Raw genomic sequence first — 19,526 nt, 5'->3', positions numbered from 1 at the left:
TCAGTGTATTTGTAATTGTTACGAGTATGAATAAAGTTACAGGTATTTCTAAAAAACATAGTTTTTTGTCTAAAACCATATGTATATATAGGTTTCTTCACGCCCCTAAAAAAGGCTGCTTCACAAAATTTGAAATCTATATAGGTAGACATCTCGCTCTTTTCTGAAAAGAGTTAGAAATTTTCTTTGTAAAAAAAAATAAAGAGCTATAAATAGAAATAACCGAAAGCTAACAAAAACAGTAGCTTTTCTTCAACCTTATTTGACAATAAACCATCCCTCTAGATTTTTTTCTCTGCTAATCTATATCTATATCTATACCTAATAATAAAAGGGCTATTGCTTCTTGCGGTACATAACGGAAATTGCCCCCAGACTTGTAAAATATTACCCATCAATGCCACATGTAAGTGATAAACATCATTTCACACAGAGGAATCCCCCGCCTATACTGCGTTCTGTGCCTTGGGAAAAGATGCAGCATGCTTGTTTGGGCCGGCCCATGTCCAGGCGGCCTGTCTTCATTTTTACCTTTCATTTTTTTTCTGTTTTTATTTTTTTCTACTTAAAATAATTTGGGACTTCAAAAAAGATTGGAAAATAAAAAAAAACTGGAAATTTTGGAATTAAATATTTAATAAATCATAAAATGATTATGGATTCAAAAACTATGCGATTTTATAAAAAAATTGTATATAAAAATATTCAGCAAATAAAAATGTTTATAATTTTTAAAAAGTTCATGTATTAAAAAATGTTAATAAAATTGAACAAAGTTTCACCAGTTCAAAAACTGTTCATGAATGGAAAAATATCCTAAAAATTTAAAAAACTGTTTGTGACTTACAAAATAGTTTATTCACTCATAAAATGTTCGTTGATTCAAAAACTGATCAATCATTTCATAATATGTTCATTAAATAAAAAAAATCATGAATTTCAAAAATTGTTCCACCAATTTCCAAAACAATGTTCGTCCATTCTATAAATGTTCGCGATTCAAGAACATTGTTAAAATTTTAAAAAGAATGTTTGCAAATAGTATAAAATGTTCATGAATTCAAAAAATGTTCTTGATTTTAGAAAATATTCGAAAATTAGTAAATATGTGTTCATTAATTTGAAAGATGTTCATGATTTGAAATATGTACATGAGTTTTAAAAAATGTTTTTGATTTCACGAAATTGAGAGTGATAGTGTATCTTGGTGGTGCAGCAAAATGTGATCATGGCCATTGGAGCTGATGATTTTTTCCCATTGCAATGCACGGGACCTTTTGCTAGTATCACCAACCCCGCTAGTAGGGGAAATCTACCCAAGGTTGGCTTCCGCGGATTCTTCACTTAAAATCGAAGGGTATGTCTCTACAGACCTAAAGTTGTGATTACTTATGGTAGAAATACCACACGAGCATTACACCTTGGCATCGCCCCCCGTGCTCTCTCTCTCTCTCTCATGTTTGTCTTTCTTCTCCACCCATGTTTCTCTTTCTTCACCACCGGTCGGTTCTCACCCACGTGTTCACTCCTAGCTACGAAACAAATTACTCCCTCTGTCTAGGTGTGTAAGTCATCTTACAAAAATCAAATATTCCCAAAAATCCTAGGCGCATTGCATTAAATTTCTTTCTCGTTCCCCTCCCAGCCTCGTACTACTGCCCACGTAGAATAAGTGCAGGAGAGAAGAGGAGGTGCCAGCCAGTGCATGCATCGCGGCTGGACTTTGATTAGGCAAGGGATTGATGGTTGTTTTGCATGCACTCATGTATTCAATGCTGATTTTATTTCTGTTTTAAACCGGCGCTGTGATAGGAAGATTCCCTGCTTGTCGTGCTTCTTCTCGTCCAATCTCAATCCACCTAGGTCGCGGTGCTCTTCCTAATGTGACTTACACAACTAGACGGAGGGAGTAAGGTTCATCCTAGCTACTATCAAATGACAGTACACATCATTAAGAGCTAAATGGATGAATGGGGAAAGTTCATCATCCCTCATCTTCCTCTTCCTCTTACCTATTCTGTTGCTATTGCAGCTGTTCTTCTTCTTCTTCTTCTTCTTCTTCTTTTCTTATTTTCTTCTTATTTTCTTCTTTTTTTCAGAACTAAACCTAAAACTAAACTAAACATAAACCTAAAACTATAACTGAAACTAAAACTAAATATAAACTAAATATAAACCTAGAACTAAAAAACCGAAAAAAGAGGAGGAGGAGGAGCTCACCGCAGGGGAGGGGGTGGCCGGTGGAGGAGGGGGGCGGCCCGGTGGAGGAGGTCCGCCGCAGGGGAGGGGGCGGCGACGCGACCTTCCTCACGGCGGGGCTCGGGCGGCCACCGCAGGGGAGGGGCGTCGTGGCCGGGGCGGGTGGGGCGATGTTGTCGGGGGGTCAGAACTGGCGGGGGCGTGGTGGGGGTCGAAGGCGGGGCGGTGGTCGGTCGGCGGTGGGGCTCGGTGCGGTTGGGTCGGAGGAGCAGAGAGAGAAGAGAGAGGCGTGGGGGTGCGTCATTATTAGCCATTATGTATTAACCTCTTTACTGTCTGCTAACGGACGACAAAGTGATGTAGACCGAACCTCGTGGTGACATCCGATCGGTTGTTGCGGCCCGATCTTTCACGGTACTCCACCTCTAGTAGTAGTAGCCTCTCACCCGCGCACGCGATGCACACGAAGTAGAGGGTTTTGAACCTTGCGGCTCAGCACGAGAGAAACAATCTGGATGACGGCACCTCACGCGCAAAACAATTTCCTCGCAGAAATCGCAACAAAGAGGTTTTCTAAAGTTACCTCAAAAACTTGATACGGGTGTCTACCCTCGAAAACACATCTGTTTATTTCATCTCAAAAAATAACCTCCTTTTACAACGACGCACACATAGGCTTTATAGAAGTAGCCGACTTGGAAGACACGCACAATTAAAATCTTTCCTAAAGACGCACGTACAAATACTTCTTTTAATCTGGACTCTTTGTAGATTTAAACTAATTAACTAAATTACCGGCAAGCTTGGTGGGCCCCATCCATTCTCCTTTAAACATCTATAAGCCCACGTGAGAAACCTTCTCACGCGCGTCTCTCTGGTGGTCGTGGTCGTCCAAAGAAGTAGAAGCAAATCATATGCTTCCTTTTAATTAGTTGCATCTGGCTCAACACATAAGGGTGCATGCATCTTGACGTCCATGTTGAAAACTTCTTCCAACTGCGCGTCCAAGAATCTAGTGTCCGTGACCAGCTAAAGTAAAACCCTTGATCAGCGTAGCTACCTTGATGGACTTCCTTTTTAAATTGATGCACTGCCTTCTTACCTCTCCCGTACATATTTGAGCATGCAAATTCCTTATTTGATTGGTTAAGTACAAGAAATCCCACGTCCATACATTGCATGTGCAATGCATCAACATGCATGCGTGTAACATTGACTAGTGCCATCTTATCACTGTAGTTCATGCATAAATCTCTTAGAATAAATGCATCGCCAATAACGACTATAGGAATTGCGGTATCTTGATCCTGAGTCGTGTCTTGTACATCCTTGCTATAGTCACTAAGACTAAGACTAGAATTGGTCGTATCACAAAGAGGCTTTACAAAGAGGTGGGGGTGGTGGGCCGTTACAGTAGTGTCGTCCACTGGACCCCACCCAACTCTTTGCCGTCCGCTAGCGGTCTTTGCCATCAGCTTGACGGCAAACAACTGGCTGATGGCAAATTCCATAATTCCAGTAGTGTGTGTTGTGTGTGTGGGGGGGGGGGTGCAGGGGGCTTGTCCAAATTCCTCAATCACCCTAAAATCCCTAGCTGCCACCCCTTTGCCCTCGCCAACCGTCGCTCATGTCGTCGGTGTGCCTCCTCGCCGTTGTGGAGGTGCAACTCCGCGTGTTCCTAGGAGCACCAGCTCCCCACTATTTACTTCCCCGTGTCATGTTGTATGCACCATCCGGTCAAGGCCATGGCTACACCGCCGTGGGGCTCCTTGTCCCTAACGCTTGCGGCCGGCTCACGACCTCCTTGTTGGTCTCCCAAGAGGCGGTAGATCTAGGGATAGCCCCTGATGCCCTCAACCCCTTTGCTGTCATGGCCACCCATGTGGACTGTGCTGCGGATTTTGGTCGCTGGCGTCAAGCTCCACATGGGTTACAAGAAGATCCAAAGTAATTTCAAATAGCCAGTGTGTGAACATACATGCTTTAGATCTGTTTATAATAATTTTGTATTGCTAAGACCATGTGGCTTCCTTCCTAGCTAGCTTAATTTGTGCTAATTATGCATAGTGAAAATTTGTACAAGAAGATGCAAAACAATTTCTGGTGGCATGCGTGTGAACATACATGCTCTAGATCTGCATATAATAATTTTGTATTACTAAGATCACGTGGCTTCCTTTCCTTAGTTTTGAGTACTCAATGCAGATGTTTTGTTTCTTCTTCAGTCATCCATACCTCAAATCTGAGAGTGCTTACTATCTTCATAAGTTTCTGGTAAATGTAGTATATATCTTCAGATGAAGGCTACAAATCACTTTATTTAAGGAATACTCAAATTGCAGAGATTTTTTCTTTGATAATCTCTTGATAACTTGGACTACTTTTATTTCTATTTTTCTATCATGATTTTGTTTTTCAAGTTTGAGTGAATATTGGTCCATTGATATCAATCCGCAAATTGATAGTACTATATTTTCAGAAGATGGGTGCATAATAATATCATTAGTTAAAAAAATATTGGCTAGTCAGTCAAATACACGAATGGCAGATATATTCTTATTTTAGTCCTATTCAGAATCATTATCTTCGTGGTTTGAGCCTACAATAGTATTTTGTTATGCAGATTCAGCCAAACGTAGTGCTATTTTACATGGTTGTGCAACAAATCTTTTCTCTCCGAATAGCAATTCAATCAACTATAATTTCTCCTTTCTATGTATTTGAAATAGTTTCGTGTTGTATGAGCAAAAACATGAATTTGATTATGTTTTGTATGACAAAAAGAGCAGATGTAGTCACCTTCAATATTTCATTCTCTTTGGATATATAGAACAAATGTGAAGCTCATGAGGGTGATGAGATCCAATTCACAATGTGAAAGTAGTGCTATTCAATCTAACATGAAAAAGAAAGTGTTGCATGGGCAGCTTGCCTAGAGGGCCAGCAGATAATAACAATAAAATTGCAAGAAGAGGGTGGCATTTACAATTGCATGGAGTCATGATGACTACCAACAAATCTAAATCTGCATTTGTCCTTATACAAATGGAAATCATGTACATGCTCGACACATATTCCGAATTAGAATAATAGTCACATGTATGTATATATTGTTTTTTTTGAGAAATATGTATATATTGTTTGGTATTATGTGGCAACGCATGGGCACACATATTTCTGAACAAATTATAACATATGCAAGAATAAGTCTATCAGAATGCCCTGGTGCCCATGTCAAGTCTAGCAACGGATTAACAACGTTACCATGCAAATTAATACCGCTATTGCCCTATGATACGGTAGAGACACGCATGCACCTAAAGCCGTGCGGCCTCCAGCGGCGGCACCGGCAGGGAGTAGCAGCACTTCTTGAAGTTGTCCATGGTGCGGCTGAACAATGGCACGTAGGCGTCCACGCTCCCGTTGCCCACCAAGGACTTGACGACGTAGATGGCGCCGTCCACCGGCGCAGGACTGTAGCAGGGCCTGAAGAAGAAGGGTGCTCCACAGCCAAAGTCCAGCCTGGGGAACGGGATCGCTAGCAGGCTGTCCAGGTCAACATTGGTGCCTAGCCGGACCTCCACCGCGTCCGCCGTCGGCACCAGCTTCTCCTCCTCCACCGCCCCGGAGCTCGCGAAGTCGATGAACGACCTGAAATAAGCGTCGTCCATCCGGGCCACCTCCCGTGATATGAGCTCCACGGCGTACCGCAAAGGCCGGTCTAGCAGCTGCCGCACCGTTGTCGTCGGCCACGCCCAGAGCACCACACTGCCAGTGTATCCCTCCGGCACCCGTGGGCGGCGCATCCGCCTTCGCCCGTTCACGGCGATGCGGATCCTGGTCGTCTGCCGCCCTTCGAGCCCACGCGACTCCGTGAGGCACCGCCAGAAGTGCGCCGCCAGGCACTGCAGTGTGGTGTAAGACCGGGGGCCACCGTCCGATACCAGCGACTTCAGCTCCATGATCCACTCCCGGCTAAAGTGCACCTTGTGTACGACCACCTCGTCGCCGGCGTGGACAATGCCGTCGCCACGGGTTCCCGGCTTCTCGTCACGAGGCTTGAGCTCCACGCCACGGTGCTCGAATCTGATCTGCGGCAGGGCCCGTCGCGCGAAGAGCGACATACGATCATGGACCGGGACAGGGTCGATGGCGACGCCGCGAGTGGTCTGACCCCACGCGACCATGAAATTCCACATGGCGGGCCCGTCGGCCACCTTGTGGTGCATGGTGAAGCCCAGGACCATGGAGCCGCAGAGAAACCGCGTGGCCTGAACCAGCAGCAGCTCCTCGACGCCGTCACAACTAGGGTATAGGCTCAGTACCTTGCTTCCAGCGGCCAGCAGCGCGACGGCGCCGCTGCCCAGCTCGGAGTGGGCCATAGCCTCGACAAACCGCGCGCCAGCGTCACAGAGCACGATCGCGGGGCCGGCGCCGAGGCGGCCTGCCCATTCGGGGTACGCAGCCAGCGCCCTGGCGAGCGCCGCCTCGAGGGCGACGCTGGGTGGCGCGGGCGGGTGGAAGGCGTACACGTAGAAGATGTACTCGTCGTAGTTCACCCTGTCGAACACACTCAGTGGGATCACGTTGCCGCCGGCGCTACCATCTTTGCCGTAGTCGGGCTTCACGGACTTCGATGATTGCACGGTGATCTTCATTACTAACTACTCCACGGTGATCACAGAGTAGGATGATATATGTATTGGCCGCTTCATTATAATAAACTCAAATATGGTCATCAACATGGGATCTAGGGAATATGCTTGCGTTGCCGTTTGATTTATTGGCATCAAAAAGGCGGCAGCGGCGGCCGGACCGGCATGTCGTGTAGATTTGATGCGTTTATTAGCTTTAAAGTTTTAAATAGCCGGCTATAGCTCGCTATAGGGGTTTATAGGATTCATGTACAGTTGTAGGTATTTAAAACAATGGTTAGCCTCCCTGGGCTTGTCGCCGGCTAGTTGTACTATGTTGATTAGTATATATGTGGAGAAGCACCCGTTAAGCATGCTTCGAAGAGTAGGCAGGATTGTTGAACCTCGTTAACAAATATTGCCATCGTGTTGTGATTGTTTGTTTTTGTAGGATCGACCGTAAGCCTCTGACAATAATAACATGTATACATGCTTGCACTGTTTTTTTATTACCACCGAGTGACCATCACAGAGAGCGTGACACCGGCGACAGCTTGTAGGTAGAAGGTGAGTTGGAATTGTTTGGCAATTTTTGGCCGGCCACCGAAGCCATTGAGAGGAAGATCAATACGTCAACATCACATGCATGTCCAAATCTAAGATGCCAGCTTCAGCATCTTCGAAGGGCCATGGCCTGCCGGCGCTGCGGACAGAGCTACAGCGCATGCAGCCAAGCTAACACGGCACGTCGAGCCACCACATACAAAGCTTCTTACACCTTTTGATTTCAACACATGTAGACTTCTGCTGACCAGACCAGTTGTTGCCATGGTCCAGAATCATGCTTTCAGAAGAACATAACAGGGCCCGACAAAAGGGCCATCCAATAATCCACTTCACGACGAGGGGAGGCTCTTGAATATCCACGTATTGAGGCCGGCTATTTTATTAATCCGTGTGGATTCATAACTTTAATATGGAATTATATCAGAGTGGAGGCCCGCTGGCTGAGGCGGGCAGCATGGACGACGTCCGGCATCGCGCAAGTATGGGGGCCGACTTGTCTATGTTGGTGCTCTCCTTCGCGTTGTGCTTTCCTTGCGTGTGGCCCGTTCGTCAACCGGATCAAAGCCTTTGACCACTAAGGCATTCGAGCATGCTACGTGGCGGCTGTCGGTGGTCACTAGGTTGTATCATCCGGGTCCACCGTCCCTGATAGAGACTCATGTGTAGGCACTTTTTTCATGGAAGCGCCGACCCAGACCCAATGGCTAAAGTTGGGCAAGGAGTGGAAGGAGGTGCTTCTCACTCCTCCTGCTATGGTTGTGTGGCAGTGAAGTGGATGATTGACGGTGTCTAGGGGATGCTGGTGCGGCGAACCCGAATGTCGAGCTTCCCGGTTTGCTTTCTGACAGGTTCCATGGTGGCTTTACTCTTGATTGTGTGGACGGCAAGGGGTGTAGCGACCGAAGGCTCTAGGCAGTTTCCAAATTTGATGTGGATAGGCTGCCCTCTTTGCCGTGGTGACCGGACTCCTCCTGTTTGCACCGGTAATTTTCCGATAATCCTACATCTACGTAAGGCCTACAAAGACTTCTTTTTTTTGAAAGCCTATCGGTGTTTTATTTCATGGGCAAAAGAGTTACATCATTTATTACATAAGGAAGAATGAAATTGGGTGGATCTCCATCCCAATCAAAAGCAGACTGAGTATCATAAGAGTGCTTCGCCAGATGGTGAGCAACTTGATTGGCTTCCCTAGGGCAGTGGGAGAAAGAAACTCCATCAATCATCTTGGCTCTCTCAAAGCAGTCAGCTATCATCTCCAGCTCCCCATTGCATGCCTGAATGAGCTCCAATGAATCGGACTCACATGTGATATGGGTGCAGCCCAACTTCTCAACTAATTCTAGTCCTTTTAGCAGTGCAAGGGCCTCCGCCGAGGCAATATCAAAGGCCGTATGAAAAGGACTTGCAGCTCCTGCCACAGCCTCACCTGCGCTATTACGTATGACGACCCCAACTGCACCCGAACCATCTTGACGGAAAGCAGCTTCTGTATTTAATTTATAACATCGTCGGCTTGGCTTTTCCCACGTTATTTCATGTGGTTTACTGGAATGGGAATCCGCTACAGTTTCGCCCTTTGCTTCCCTCCTTTGCCACCATACATACCAACACGCAACGGCTACTGACTCCTGCAATCCTAACATACCCAGGACCGGCGACTTCCTGTTTGGGTTGCAAATAATATGCTCAAGTACTACTGATCCTGACATGTCTGCAATCCATGCATCATCAATGATATCCAGGAGCCCGAGCGCAGACCAAACCTTCCGTGCACGAGTGCATGTAAATAACAAGTGTCGGATATTCTCCGGACCCGACCGACAAATAGAGCATTGTGGTAAGACGGGTATGTGTCGCGAAGCAAGGATCGCCATGCTTGGAAATGTACCATGCAGAGCCTTCCATAGAAACACCTTAATCTTACTTGGAATTTTTAGCTTCCATAAAATGTCCCACACCGGGTTCGGTTCAGCAGAGCCTTGCCCGTCTTCTCTTCTGGTTCGTGCGCCGAACTGATGATCCCATTCAATGTGATAGGCAGAACGGACAGAGAACAAAAAGTTTTTTGTCTTATGCCATGCCACAAAATCTTCCTGTAGAAGTGGACTCAACGAGATTGCAAGAATATTGTTTGCATCAATGGGTAAGAAAATATCTTTGATAAGTTGTTCGTCCCAGCTACCATTATGTTGATCAATCAACTCATCAACAGTACGCAAAATACAGTTTCCCCTCCTGGTAAAAACTTTCCTGGAATGACTATTTGGGATCCAATGGTCCTCCCAAATGTTAATTTTTTTCTCCTGAGCCAACTCTCCAAATGTGTCCACGCTTAAAAGTTTATAGTCCTGCAAAAATGCTCTGCCAGGTGTAAGAAGAGCCTTTTTTTGGACCTGCATTAAGTAATTTCCCATAAGGATAATATTTCGCTCTCAAAACTTGAGCACAAAGTGAGTCAGGATTATTTAGCAATCTCCATGTCTGTTTTGAGAGCATAGCCATGTTAAACGAAAATAGATCTCGAAATCCCATGCCGCCCAACTTTTTTGGAACACATATTCTCCACCAAGAAAACCAGTGCAACTTCTTTTGATCCTCAGAATCTCCCCACCAAAAGGCAGACATAGCATCATTCATCTCTTTGCATAATGTTTTGGGGATATTAAAAACAGCCATGGCAAACACTGGAATGGACTGAATTACTGCCTTCAAGAGAATTTCTTTCGCCCCTGTGGAAAGTAGCTTCTCCTTCTATCCCTTCAATCTTTCGATGATCCTTTCAAGCAAATAAACAAAACTATCACTTTTATCCAGCCCCACCATAGAGGGTAGGCCCAGGTACTTTTCAGAAATTGCTTCAATGTGGATATTAAGTTCAGTACACATCTGGGCTTTTATTTCCACATCAACATTTGGACTGAAAAAAATACTGCATTTAGCTTCACTAATAAGCTGGCCTGAATTAGCACAATAAGCATCAAGCACTGATCTCAACGAGGTTGCATTAATCATATCTGCCTTCATATGTATAAGGGAATCATCAGCGAATAGTAAATGAGATACTGATGGTGCATTTCTGCACACCCGAACACCCTCTATGCCACGAACCTCCTCTTGTTGAGCTAGAGCACTTGAAAGCCCTTCTGCACATAAGAGAAACAAATAAGGTGATAACGGGTCCCCTTGACGGAGGCCCCTGCTTGGCACAAACATATCTGTCTCTTGATCATTAAATCTAACTCTGTATTTAACTGAACTGACACATGCCATCAACAAGTCAATAAAATCACCATGAAAGCCGAGCCTACTCAACATTCTTTCCAAAAAGATCCATTCAATGCGGTCATATGCCTTGTGCATATCAAGCTTTATTGCACAATATCCTATCTTGCCCTTCTTCTTGTTTTTTATAGTATGCATACTTTCATAGGCAAAGCGAATGTTGTCAGAGATTGATCTCCCAGGTACAAAAGCACTATGGACAGGAGATATTACTTCATCCAAAATAGCCTTTAAACGAAAAGCTATCATTTTAGAGATGATTTTATACAAGACATAGCATAAACTGATAGGCCTGTACTGTGATATATTTTCTGGGGAATCCACTTTAGGTATTAGAACTATCACAGTATCATTCTAACCATCAGGAATAACTTTATTATTTATTGCGCTCAACACTTCACTTGTAAGTAAATCTCCAAAAACGTGCCAACATTTTTTAAAGAACACGGCATGCAATCCATGCGTACCTGGTGCTTTTGTGTCACCTATAGAGAATAAAGCCTTTTTCACCTCCTCCGCAGAGTATGGTTTCAGAAGCTCATTGTTCATGTTTTCTGTAACACAAGGCATGACATGATTTATGAAAACCGGGTCCGGTTCCTCAATCTCTGTAGAGAATAGACCAGCAAAATAATCTGAAATTAGAGGATTCAAATATGCCGTACCTTCTTGCCAAACACCCTGGGCATTCCTTAGTTTTTTAATACGGTTTCTCAGAGGTCTTGCTGAGGCAAAGTTCTGGAAGTACGCCGTGTTATGGTCTCCAAACCGCAGCCAATTCAGCCTGCTTCGTTGAGCCCAATACATTTCTTCCATCTCTAGTAATTTTTCTATCTCCATTGCTAGTTCCTCCTGCCTCGCTACATTTTCACTGGACAGTTCTTGCCTCGAGACCTCCTCCATCTCCTTTTTTACACTGCGAAGTTCATTCTTTGTTCCCGTGATTTTTAGGTGGGTAGGGCCCCCTTCCTCCTCCTTCTCCAATACTAATTACCCACGTTGCACTTTATGTAAAACACGTAACATTATTTACGTAAGTATAGCATTGCTCACGCTGTCTGACGCACCCGTGTTCGCCACATGTAAAGATTAAGAAGATACTCCCTCCGTTCCGAATTACTCGTCGCAGAAATGGATGTATCTAGAAGTAGATACATCCACGACGAGTAATTCGGAACGGAGGGAGTACATTTCAATAAAGAAGCTTCTCCAACATATATTCTGAATTTGCATCTACCAATTGCTCGTGCAATAGATAGAGTACAAAACAATTGTTGAGATCCGCCGGGATTGACAAAGTACAACGTAACACAACCGGCGCCTATGCATGCACCTAATAAGCACCTTCTTCGTCGGCCATGGGCGGCATGGAGGAGTAGCAGCACTTCTTGAAGGCCTCCATGGTGCGGCCGAAGAGGGGCACGTAGGCGTCCACGCTCCCATCACCCTCGAAGGACTGCACGATATACATGAATCCATCCACCGGCACGTTGCTGTACCCGGGCAAGAAGAAGAAGGGCCGGCTGCCGCCCAAGTCCGTCTCGTAGAACGGGATCCCCAGCAGGCTGTCCACCTCCACGTTCGGGCTCAGCGTTACCTCCAGCGAGTCCGCCGTCGGCACCAGCTGCTCCTTCTCCACCTCCCCGGAGCTCGCGAAATCGATGAACGACCGGAAGTAGGAGTCGTCCATGCGGGCCACCTCCCGGGAAACGAGCTCCACGGCGTCCCGGAATGGCCGGCCCACCAGGTCCTGCACGGTGGTCGTCGGCCACGCCCAGAGCACCACGTTGCCCGTGTACCCAGCGGGCACCCGCGGGCCGCTCATCCGCGTCCGCCCGTTAACGGCGATGCGCATCCTGGTGGTCGCGCCCGCGTCCAGCCCGCGCGCCTTGGTGATGCACCGCCAGAGATGCGCCGCCAGGCACTGCAGCGTGGTGCACGGTCTGGCGGCGCCCTCCGACGCCTTCGACTTGAGCGCCATGATCCACTCCCGGCTGAAGTGCACCCTGTGTATCAGCACCGCCTCATCGCCGGCGTGGGTTCCCGACTTGTCGCCGTGAGACTTGAACTCGTTGACGCGGTGGTCGAACTCGATCTGCGGCGGGTCCCGCGGCGCGAACAGTGACGTCCGGTCGTGCACGGGGACGGGGCTGATGGCGACGCCGCGGGTGGCCTGCCCCCACGCGAACAGGAAAGTCCAGATGGCGTGCCCATCGGCCACCTTGTGATGCATGCTGACGCCAATAATGATGGAGCCGCACTGGAACTGCGTGACCTGGGCCAGCAGCAGCTCGTCGGCGCCGTAGCAGCGCGGGAACATGCTAAGCAGCTTGTCCCCCGTGGTCAGCTGCATGAGGCTGCTGGCGAGCTTGGCGTCGGCCGTCGCCTCGACGAACCGCGCGCCAGCGTCGTCGAGCACGATGGCACGGTTGCCATCGGCATCCGCGCCGAGCCGCCCGGCCCACTCGCGGTACTCGGCCAGCGCCTTGGCAAGCCCCGCCACGAGGACGTCGTTGGCCGGTGCAGGCGGGTGGAAGGCGCACAGGCCGGTGACGTACTCGTCGTAGCTCACCTTGTCAAATACGCTGAGTGGGACGACGTCGGTGGAGGGGCCGCCGTGGTCACCATAGTCAGGTTTCACGGGCATGGACGAGTGCACAGTGACCTCCATTATGTGATTTTACCTGGCCGGCCGGCCGGCGTTTGGGAGCTCAAAATAGACGAGCTTGCTCTTGGATGGAGAGAACGTACAGCCTGCTTTTGGTTTGTTCTCCCGAGTGGAGCAGAAGGGAAGGGATACATATATATCTATTTAGTTGAGCTCTCCAATTAGAGCGGGATCATCTATCTTATTTTGACTGGGTCAACAATTTGTAAAGTTCTCTCACTCAATATTTTTATAATATAGACTATGTTTTCTAATTTTTTAAATGTCACAATTAATTCAGGTCTTCAATTTGAATTTAGGTCATCCGATTTTGACTAGGTCAACAATTTCTCTAAGAGTTCCTCTTCCATTTCATTGAGGTATTAAATTTTGAATTTGGTTCAGGAGTTTGATCGGGCCAACGATTTTTAAAATCAATCAGCAGCAACCGGGCTATAAGAACTTATCAATCCTTCGCACCATCTAGAAAAAAGAAACACCGCCATATGATACTCTAGCACCAATGTAGTACATGCAGCCACTGACGTGAAATTTTTGCCAAATAAGTATGAATTAATTAGCGGATAACACAGTAACACACCGTGAAAGGCCCAAAAAATCACCGCATTATAAATAAAAATAAAACAACTGCATCATCTCCCCCACCCGCCAAACTTAATATTTCATTAGTTTGAAAATATATGTGGTATTAGTTTTTGGGAAGTCAAATTTCTTTTACTTTAACCAAGTTCAGAGCCAAAAATATTGACATCCACGATATAAAAAAACTGGAAATTCATTTCATGATGAATCTAATAATTCCGATTTGATATTATGAATTTTGATATACTTATCTACAAATATGATCAAACGCTGAGATGTCTGAGTTTTAAAATTAGTAATACACCTTATATTTTGTACATAGTGAGTAATTTTGTTAAGAAACCCAACAACAACGATAGCGCGGCAAAGCGCGCCCAACCCTTCTAGTACTTAAGTTAGTAGCTACATACAAGTTTTTCCATGGAGCACCACCTTCTCTTATAATGAGGGGGCTCCCTCCGATTTCATTTAACAGAAACCATCAAGTTTTACAAATTACTAAACAAAAAAAGAGAAAAATTCATAGCCTACAACACCCTAAACTATGGCAAACTTAACCATGATTCACTAATGAAATCCACCTGGAATTTCATATTATCTTCAGCAGGCAAAGAGAAGCAATCTTTGAGACACTGCTTATAAGACCAAAGGTTTTAGCTATTATGCTTATAAACAGTTCAATGATAACTATAGAACAACAGAAAGGCTATGAACAACTTTTTCTTCTCCATAAGACCTTGCAATAAAGCTCCATCACTTTGTTCTAGCACTTCTACGCACATTTAAACTTTCTTCATTTTTCATGCTTTTTTCTGGAAAACACTCCAATCACTTAGCCATCTAGCGATCATATTAACAGGGACACAACGGTTAGTAGTTTTAGCATTGTTAAAACAGTACTTTTTTTTTCTAATTTTCCAAATGTTCCAGAAGACCACAGCTACTCTAGTAAAGATCACATGTTTATCATCAACTCCAAATCTATTTATCCAAGTGTTGAGCAAAGCATCAGCATTATAAGGAATATCAATCAAATTGAAAGCACATTTTATAATATTTCACAACATTCTGGCTAAGGAGCATTTCATGAAGAGATGATACCTTACTCAGACCAAAAATGAATTAATGTGTTTGTCCCGGATACTTGGGTTGGCTGACAACTAGCCACTGTAAGTCAGCTAACCATTACGATATCACTGGTAGAAAAAGGGCCTGTTGTCCCGGTTGCCGACCCTTTAGTCCCGGTTCAGGAACCGGGACTAAAGGCCCTCCACGTGGCCGGTCCACCTTTAGTCCCGGTTGGTAACACCAACCGGTAATAAAGGAAATTTTCTGATTTTCTTTTTGAATTTTTTTTGAATTTTTTTTATTTTCAAATTTCTGAATTATTTTAACCTCTAATCTCTAATCACCCCTCATCACTGCTCAATTTAATCTCTAATCACCCCTCATCATTCCAAATCATCTAACTTCCCGGACGGTCACCCATCCTCCCACTCCCCCAGCCTGAGCACGCTTAACTTCCGGGTTCTATTCTCCCTCGTTTCCAAGTCTGCACTCGTTGTTTTCCTGACAATAGTAAGATGTCAATCCTATTAACCCTCAGGAGTTTAGCTTGAGCATGAAGTCACACATTTCACTATTTGAGTTTGAAACTATTGTTCTAAAAAACAATAATTTTTTAGTAACACTAATATTTCTTGAGTAGTTTGACCATTGTTTGACCATAGTTTGACCATAGTTTGACCAGATTTGACCAAAATTCAAAAAACTGAAATAATTATTTAATAACACTAATATTCTTGAATAATTATTTAGTAACACTTACTTCTTGAATAAGTAGTTTGACCATAGTTTGACCAGATTTAATGAAAATTTAAAAAAACTGAAATTTGAGCATAACTTTTTTTCCTTTTGGAATTTGAGGATTCTACAAATTTGCAAACAGGCTATAGGCAGTCTCCATCGGATGTAACTTTTCGAGTAGATGATTTTTCATATAAATTTTTTTTTAATCCGAGTTCGTATGCAAAAGTTATGCCCATTTTACAAATTCTAGAGAGATTTTGTAAATAAAGTCGAAATTCATATTTGTAAATTTTCCCGACAACTAGACCACATATCACATGGAAAACTTATTTTATTTTATTTTTTTGACATTTCCATCATTTTCTTTTGTTTTTTCGAAAACTGAAAAGGCGGTCCGGGGGGGAGGGGAGTTTGAAAATGGGACCTTTACTACCGGTTCGTGCCATGAACGGGTACTAATGCCTCAAAGCCCATTAGTCCCGGTTGGTGGCACCAACCGGTACTAAAGGTCCCTTTAGTCCCGGTTGGTGCCACCAACCGGTACTAAAGGTCCCTTTAGTCCCGGTTGGTGCCACCAACCGGGACTAATGGGCATCGCATCCTTTAGTCCCGGTTCGTGGCACGAACCGGGACTAAAGGGTCCAGGTGAACCGGAACTAATGCCTTAGCCGCACGAATCGGGATAAATGCACCCATTGGTCCCGGTTCTGGACTGAACCGGGATTAATGGGCTTACCCGGCCAGGACCAAAGCCCCCTTTTCTACTAGTGTCTGGTCGCCAAATAAGTAGGTATGACTAGTCATGTCATATATAAATAAAGCCGATGTAATAACATGTATCGTAGCTAGCTATAAGGAGAAGTACTACTCTATTAAGACATGGCGTACATTTTACTCTCATAAAGATTTTTGGAGCCTGTTCTATAACCGGTTGTAAATCTACAACCCACTTCTGTTCTCTATACTCGTCTCTTTTCCAACTCAACAAAAAAAAATATTTAAATCGTTATGGCCCGTTTATATCACCATATTATACTTGCACTTTGTTTCGTACACCAAATCAAGGAAGAACTTCAGCCTTTACCTTGGGGTTTGCGCCTGCGTGTGCTGATGACTGTGTTGTGGTTATCCCTCTTGTAAGATAAATCCTCTGTGCTGCTGGTTTGGCCTTGATTTTTGTCACTAGTTTTTAGCTCTTAGCTAGGTTGCCTGCAAGCGGTGCATGCGGCAGGAGGGTATTGCGATCATATACTCAACTAAGATCTGGACATGCAAGATGAACAAACCCAAGCGACAGAACTTCTGGACAGGAGAATCAAAAGGAAATATAACCACAATATTCTCCAGTTCAATGGTGGAATGAGTCGAGTCCAAAATAATTTACTTAGTCGCCAGTCAAGTAATTAAATATATACACTTGTCCAGATGCTGCGATCCAGCCTGTAGTTCTTGAACAGCCCGCCCATTCATTTCTGGCATGTACGTAGAGCATGTAGACTAGCCACAATGTAGAGTAATATACACTAGTAACATACACATATCCCTAGACTATATTACTATCTTTATAGTGGGTAGTAACATAAGTGTGATAACGTGCAAACATTCAGTTATTAGGTTATAGACTCGTATTGCTTTGGGACATGTGATGTTACAGTAACTAGCTAAGTTACTGTAACTATCTCTCTCCTCATTAACTCATTGCCACGTAAGCAAATTTGCTGAGTTGGACTCGATGTTACTGATGAACTTACTCCCACTGTGGCTAGTCGTATATATAGCATGTTGTCATGTCATTTACTCCCTCCGTTTTCAAATATAAGTTTTTTTTAGAGATTCCAATAAATGACTACATACGAAGCAAAATGAGTGAATCTATATTTTAAAATATGTTTACATACATCCGTATGTTATAGTCCATTTGAAATGTCTAAAAAAACTTATATTTAAAAACGGAGGGAGTATAAACAAAGCCGATTTAATATCAGCATGTATAGTATTAGCTAGTTATAAGGAAATACTACTCTATTAAGATATGGCGTACATTTTACTCTCCTAATTTTTTTCGGAGTCTGTTCTATAGCCGGCTGTAAATCTACGACCCATTTCTTTTCTCTATACTCATCTCTCTTTTAACTCAAAAAAATATTATAAATCCTTGTGGCCCGCTTATATCATCTTATTATACTTGCTCTTTGTTTCGTGCACCAAATCCAAAAGTTAGAACTTCAGCAGCATTGCCCACTAAATCTTGCTCTCCTCAGCGGCAGCATTCAATATCCCCGACGTGCTTGTCATTCGTCGTCGTTTTCAAGTCCGGGTACCCCAAACCTCGCCGTGGCGACGCTGTAGCACCCGAGCACATACACAAACACAAGGAACACGAGTCCGAATAGCTGCAAGTTTGCCAGCTGCTCGGCACGCTCCAGCACGGCGCCGTCGGGGCACTCGACGTGGGCGTCGGCGCCAGGGGCGGCGAAGCTGCGGGCACAACCAGCAGGGAGCGTAGGACCGTAGAGAGTGAACCCAGTCTGGAAGAACCACATACCCTGGACCGCGATGAGGGCGCCCGTGCCTAGGTCCGCAGGGAAGCTGGTTGGCAGGAGCGCACCGAGGACAATGGCTGCGATACAGAGGCCGATGAGGAGGAGGAGGAGGCGGTGGTAGTAGGCCTCCAAGCCAACGTGGGTGGTGGAGTGGAAGTAGAAGAGCAGGAACTCCGACGTGAAAGCGGTTGCAAACACCAGGCCCAGTGCGGTGTCCGACAGCGGCAGGTACCTGCACTGATTTCCATTGCTGAGAGCTTATGCTACCTCGAATAGTGTGCCAAGATGACTAACTGACCTCGTCGTGTGGGAGAGGAGGGCGAGCGCGCCGAAGAGGAAGAACATGAGCAGCATGCCGGAGTGCTCGAGGCCGTTGAGGTGCGCCGGGTCGACCCCGCGACCGGTCAGGACGCGGAGCGGGTTGGAGTAGAACAGCTCAATGCACATGTCCAGGAAGGCGCCCCCGGTCACCACGTACAGCTCCAGGAGCTGCGGCCCCGCTGAGAAGGGGCTCCAGGCACGGACATGGAACACCGTTGAGTCGGCGGCGAAGCGCACGATGGACGCCCAGACCCGCCACAGGCCCACCAGCAGCAGCAGCGAGCCCGGCAGCGCGTGCCCCACGAAGTCCCCCATCGACGGACGATCACTGCGACTAGTTGGGGTCCTCAAACTGACGTCCTTGATCCGCTCCGGGTCCTTCAGTCTCCTCACCTCGGAGAAAGCAGCAAGAAGTCTAATCCTCGAGCAGTGCAACGAATGGAGAGGAGGCGAAGATAGCAAAGCTACCCGTGGCCATGAGTTGGTTTCACGTGTGTACAATAAGAACCAAAGCTTTAAATAACGCACTAAGCCTCTCAGGGCATCTCCAACAATTTATATGTTAGCTTATTGGTAAAATATGCCATGTCATCAACCAATATCTTAACATATAACAACTCCAATGTGTTGTATGTAGTTTGCCCAGTAGGATGTGAAATAATAAATAAGGTGCTCTCTCATTCTACATTAGAGCTTGTGCAAAGGGTTTTGGTTCATGCACATACAACCTTTCTCTCTTCCCTCATTTATTGTATGTGTCACATCCCTAGCTTCTGGTGCTGCCTAGTGTTTGCATCTTGCTTGTATCATGTTTAAATTTTTGAAACTTGAACTGAGGAAATTTTAAAGCCTCAAAAATTTAATTAAAAGAAGGGCAAATAACCCTAAAAATTGCATTCAATGAACCCAAAATGCTCT

General features: G+C 45.3%; 1 protein-coding gene and 1 pseudogene across 1 annotated transcript; both read right to left on the bottom strand.

The window, feature by feature from the left end:
* Positions 1-5,516: 5,516 nt before the first annotated feature.
* LOC125538579 lies at positions 5,517-13,356 on the bottom strand (annotated as a pseudogene).
* Positions 13,357-17,760: 4,404 nt separating this feature from the next.
* Positions 17,761-18,992, bottom strand: LOC125534656 (transmembrane protein 45A-like). Its single transcript, XM_048697821.1, has 2 exons — positions 18,586-18,992; positions 17,761-18,519 (listed from the first exon to the last, which is right to left on the bottom strand). The coding sequence occupies exons 1-2, from the start codon at positions 18,921-18,923 to the stop codon at positions 18,036-18,038; spliced, it is 822 nt and encodes a 273-aa protein (XP_048553778.1). The 5' UTR covers positions 18,924-18,992; the 3' UTR covers positions 17,761-18,035.
* Between the last annotated feature and the right edge of the window lie 534 nt (positions 18,993-19,526).

This window comes from Triticum urartu, chromosome 2, assembly GCF_003073215.2.
Source record: "Triticum urartu cultivar G1812 chromosome 2, Tu2.1, whole genome shotgun sequence".
Taxonomy (NCBI): domain Eukaryota; kingdom Viridiplantae; phylum Streptophyta; class Magnoliopsida; order Poales; family Poaceae; genus Triticum; species Triticum urartu.
The sequence above is the reverse complement of the archived record's forward strand: the minus strand, read 5'-3'. Positions and strand labels throughout refer to the sequence as shown.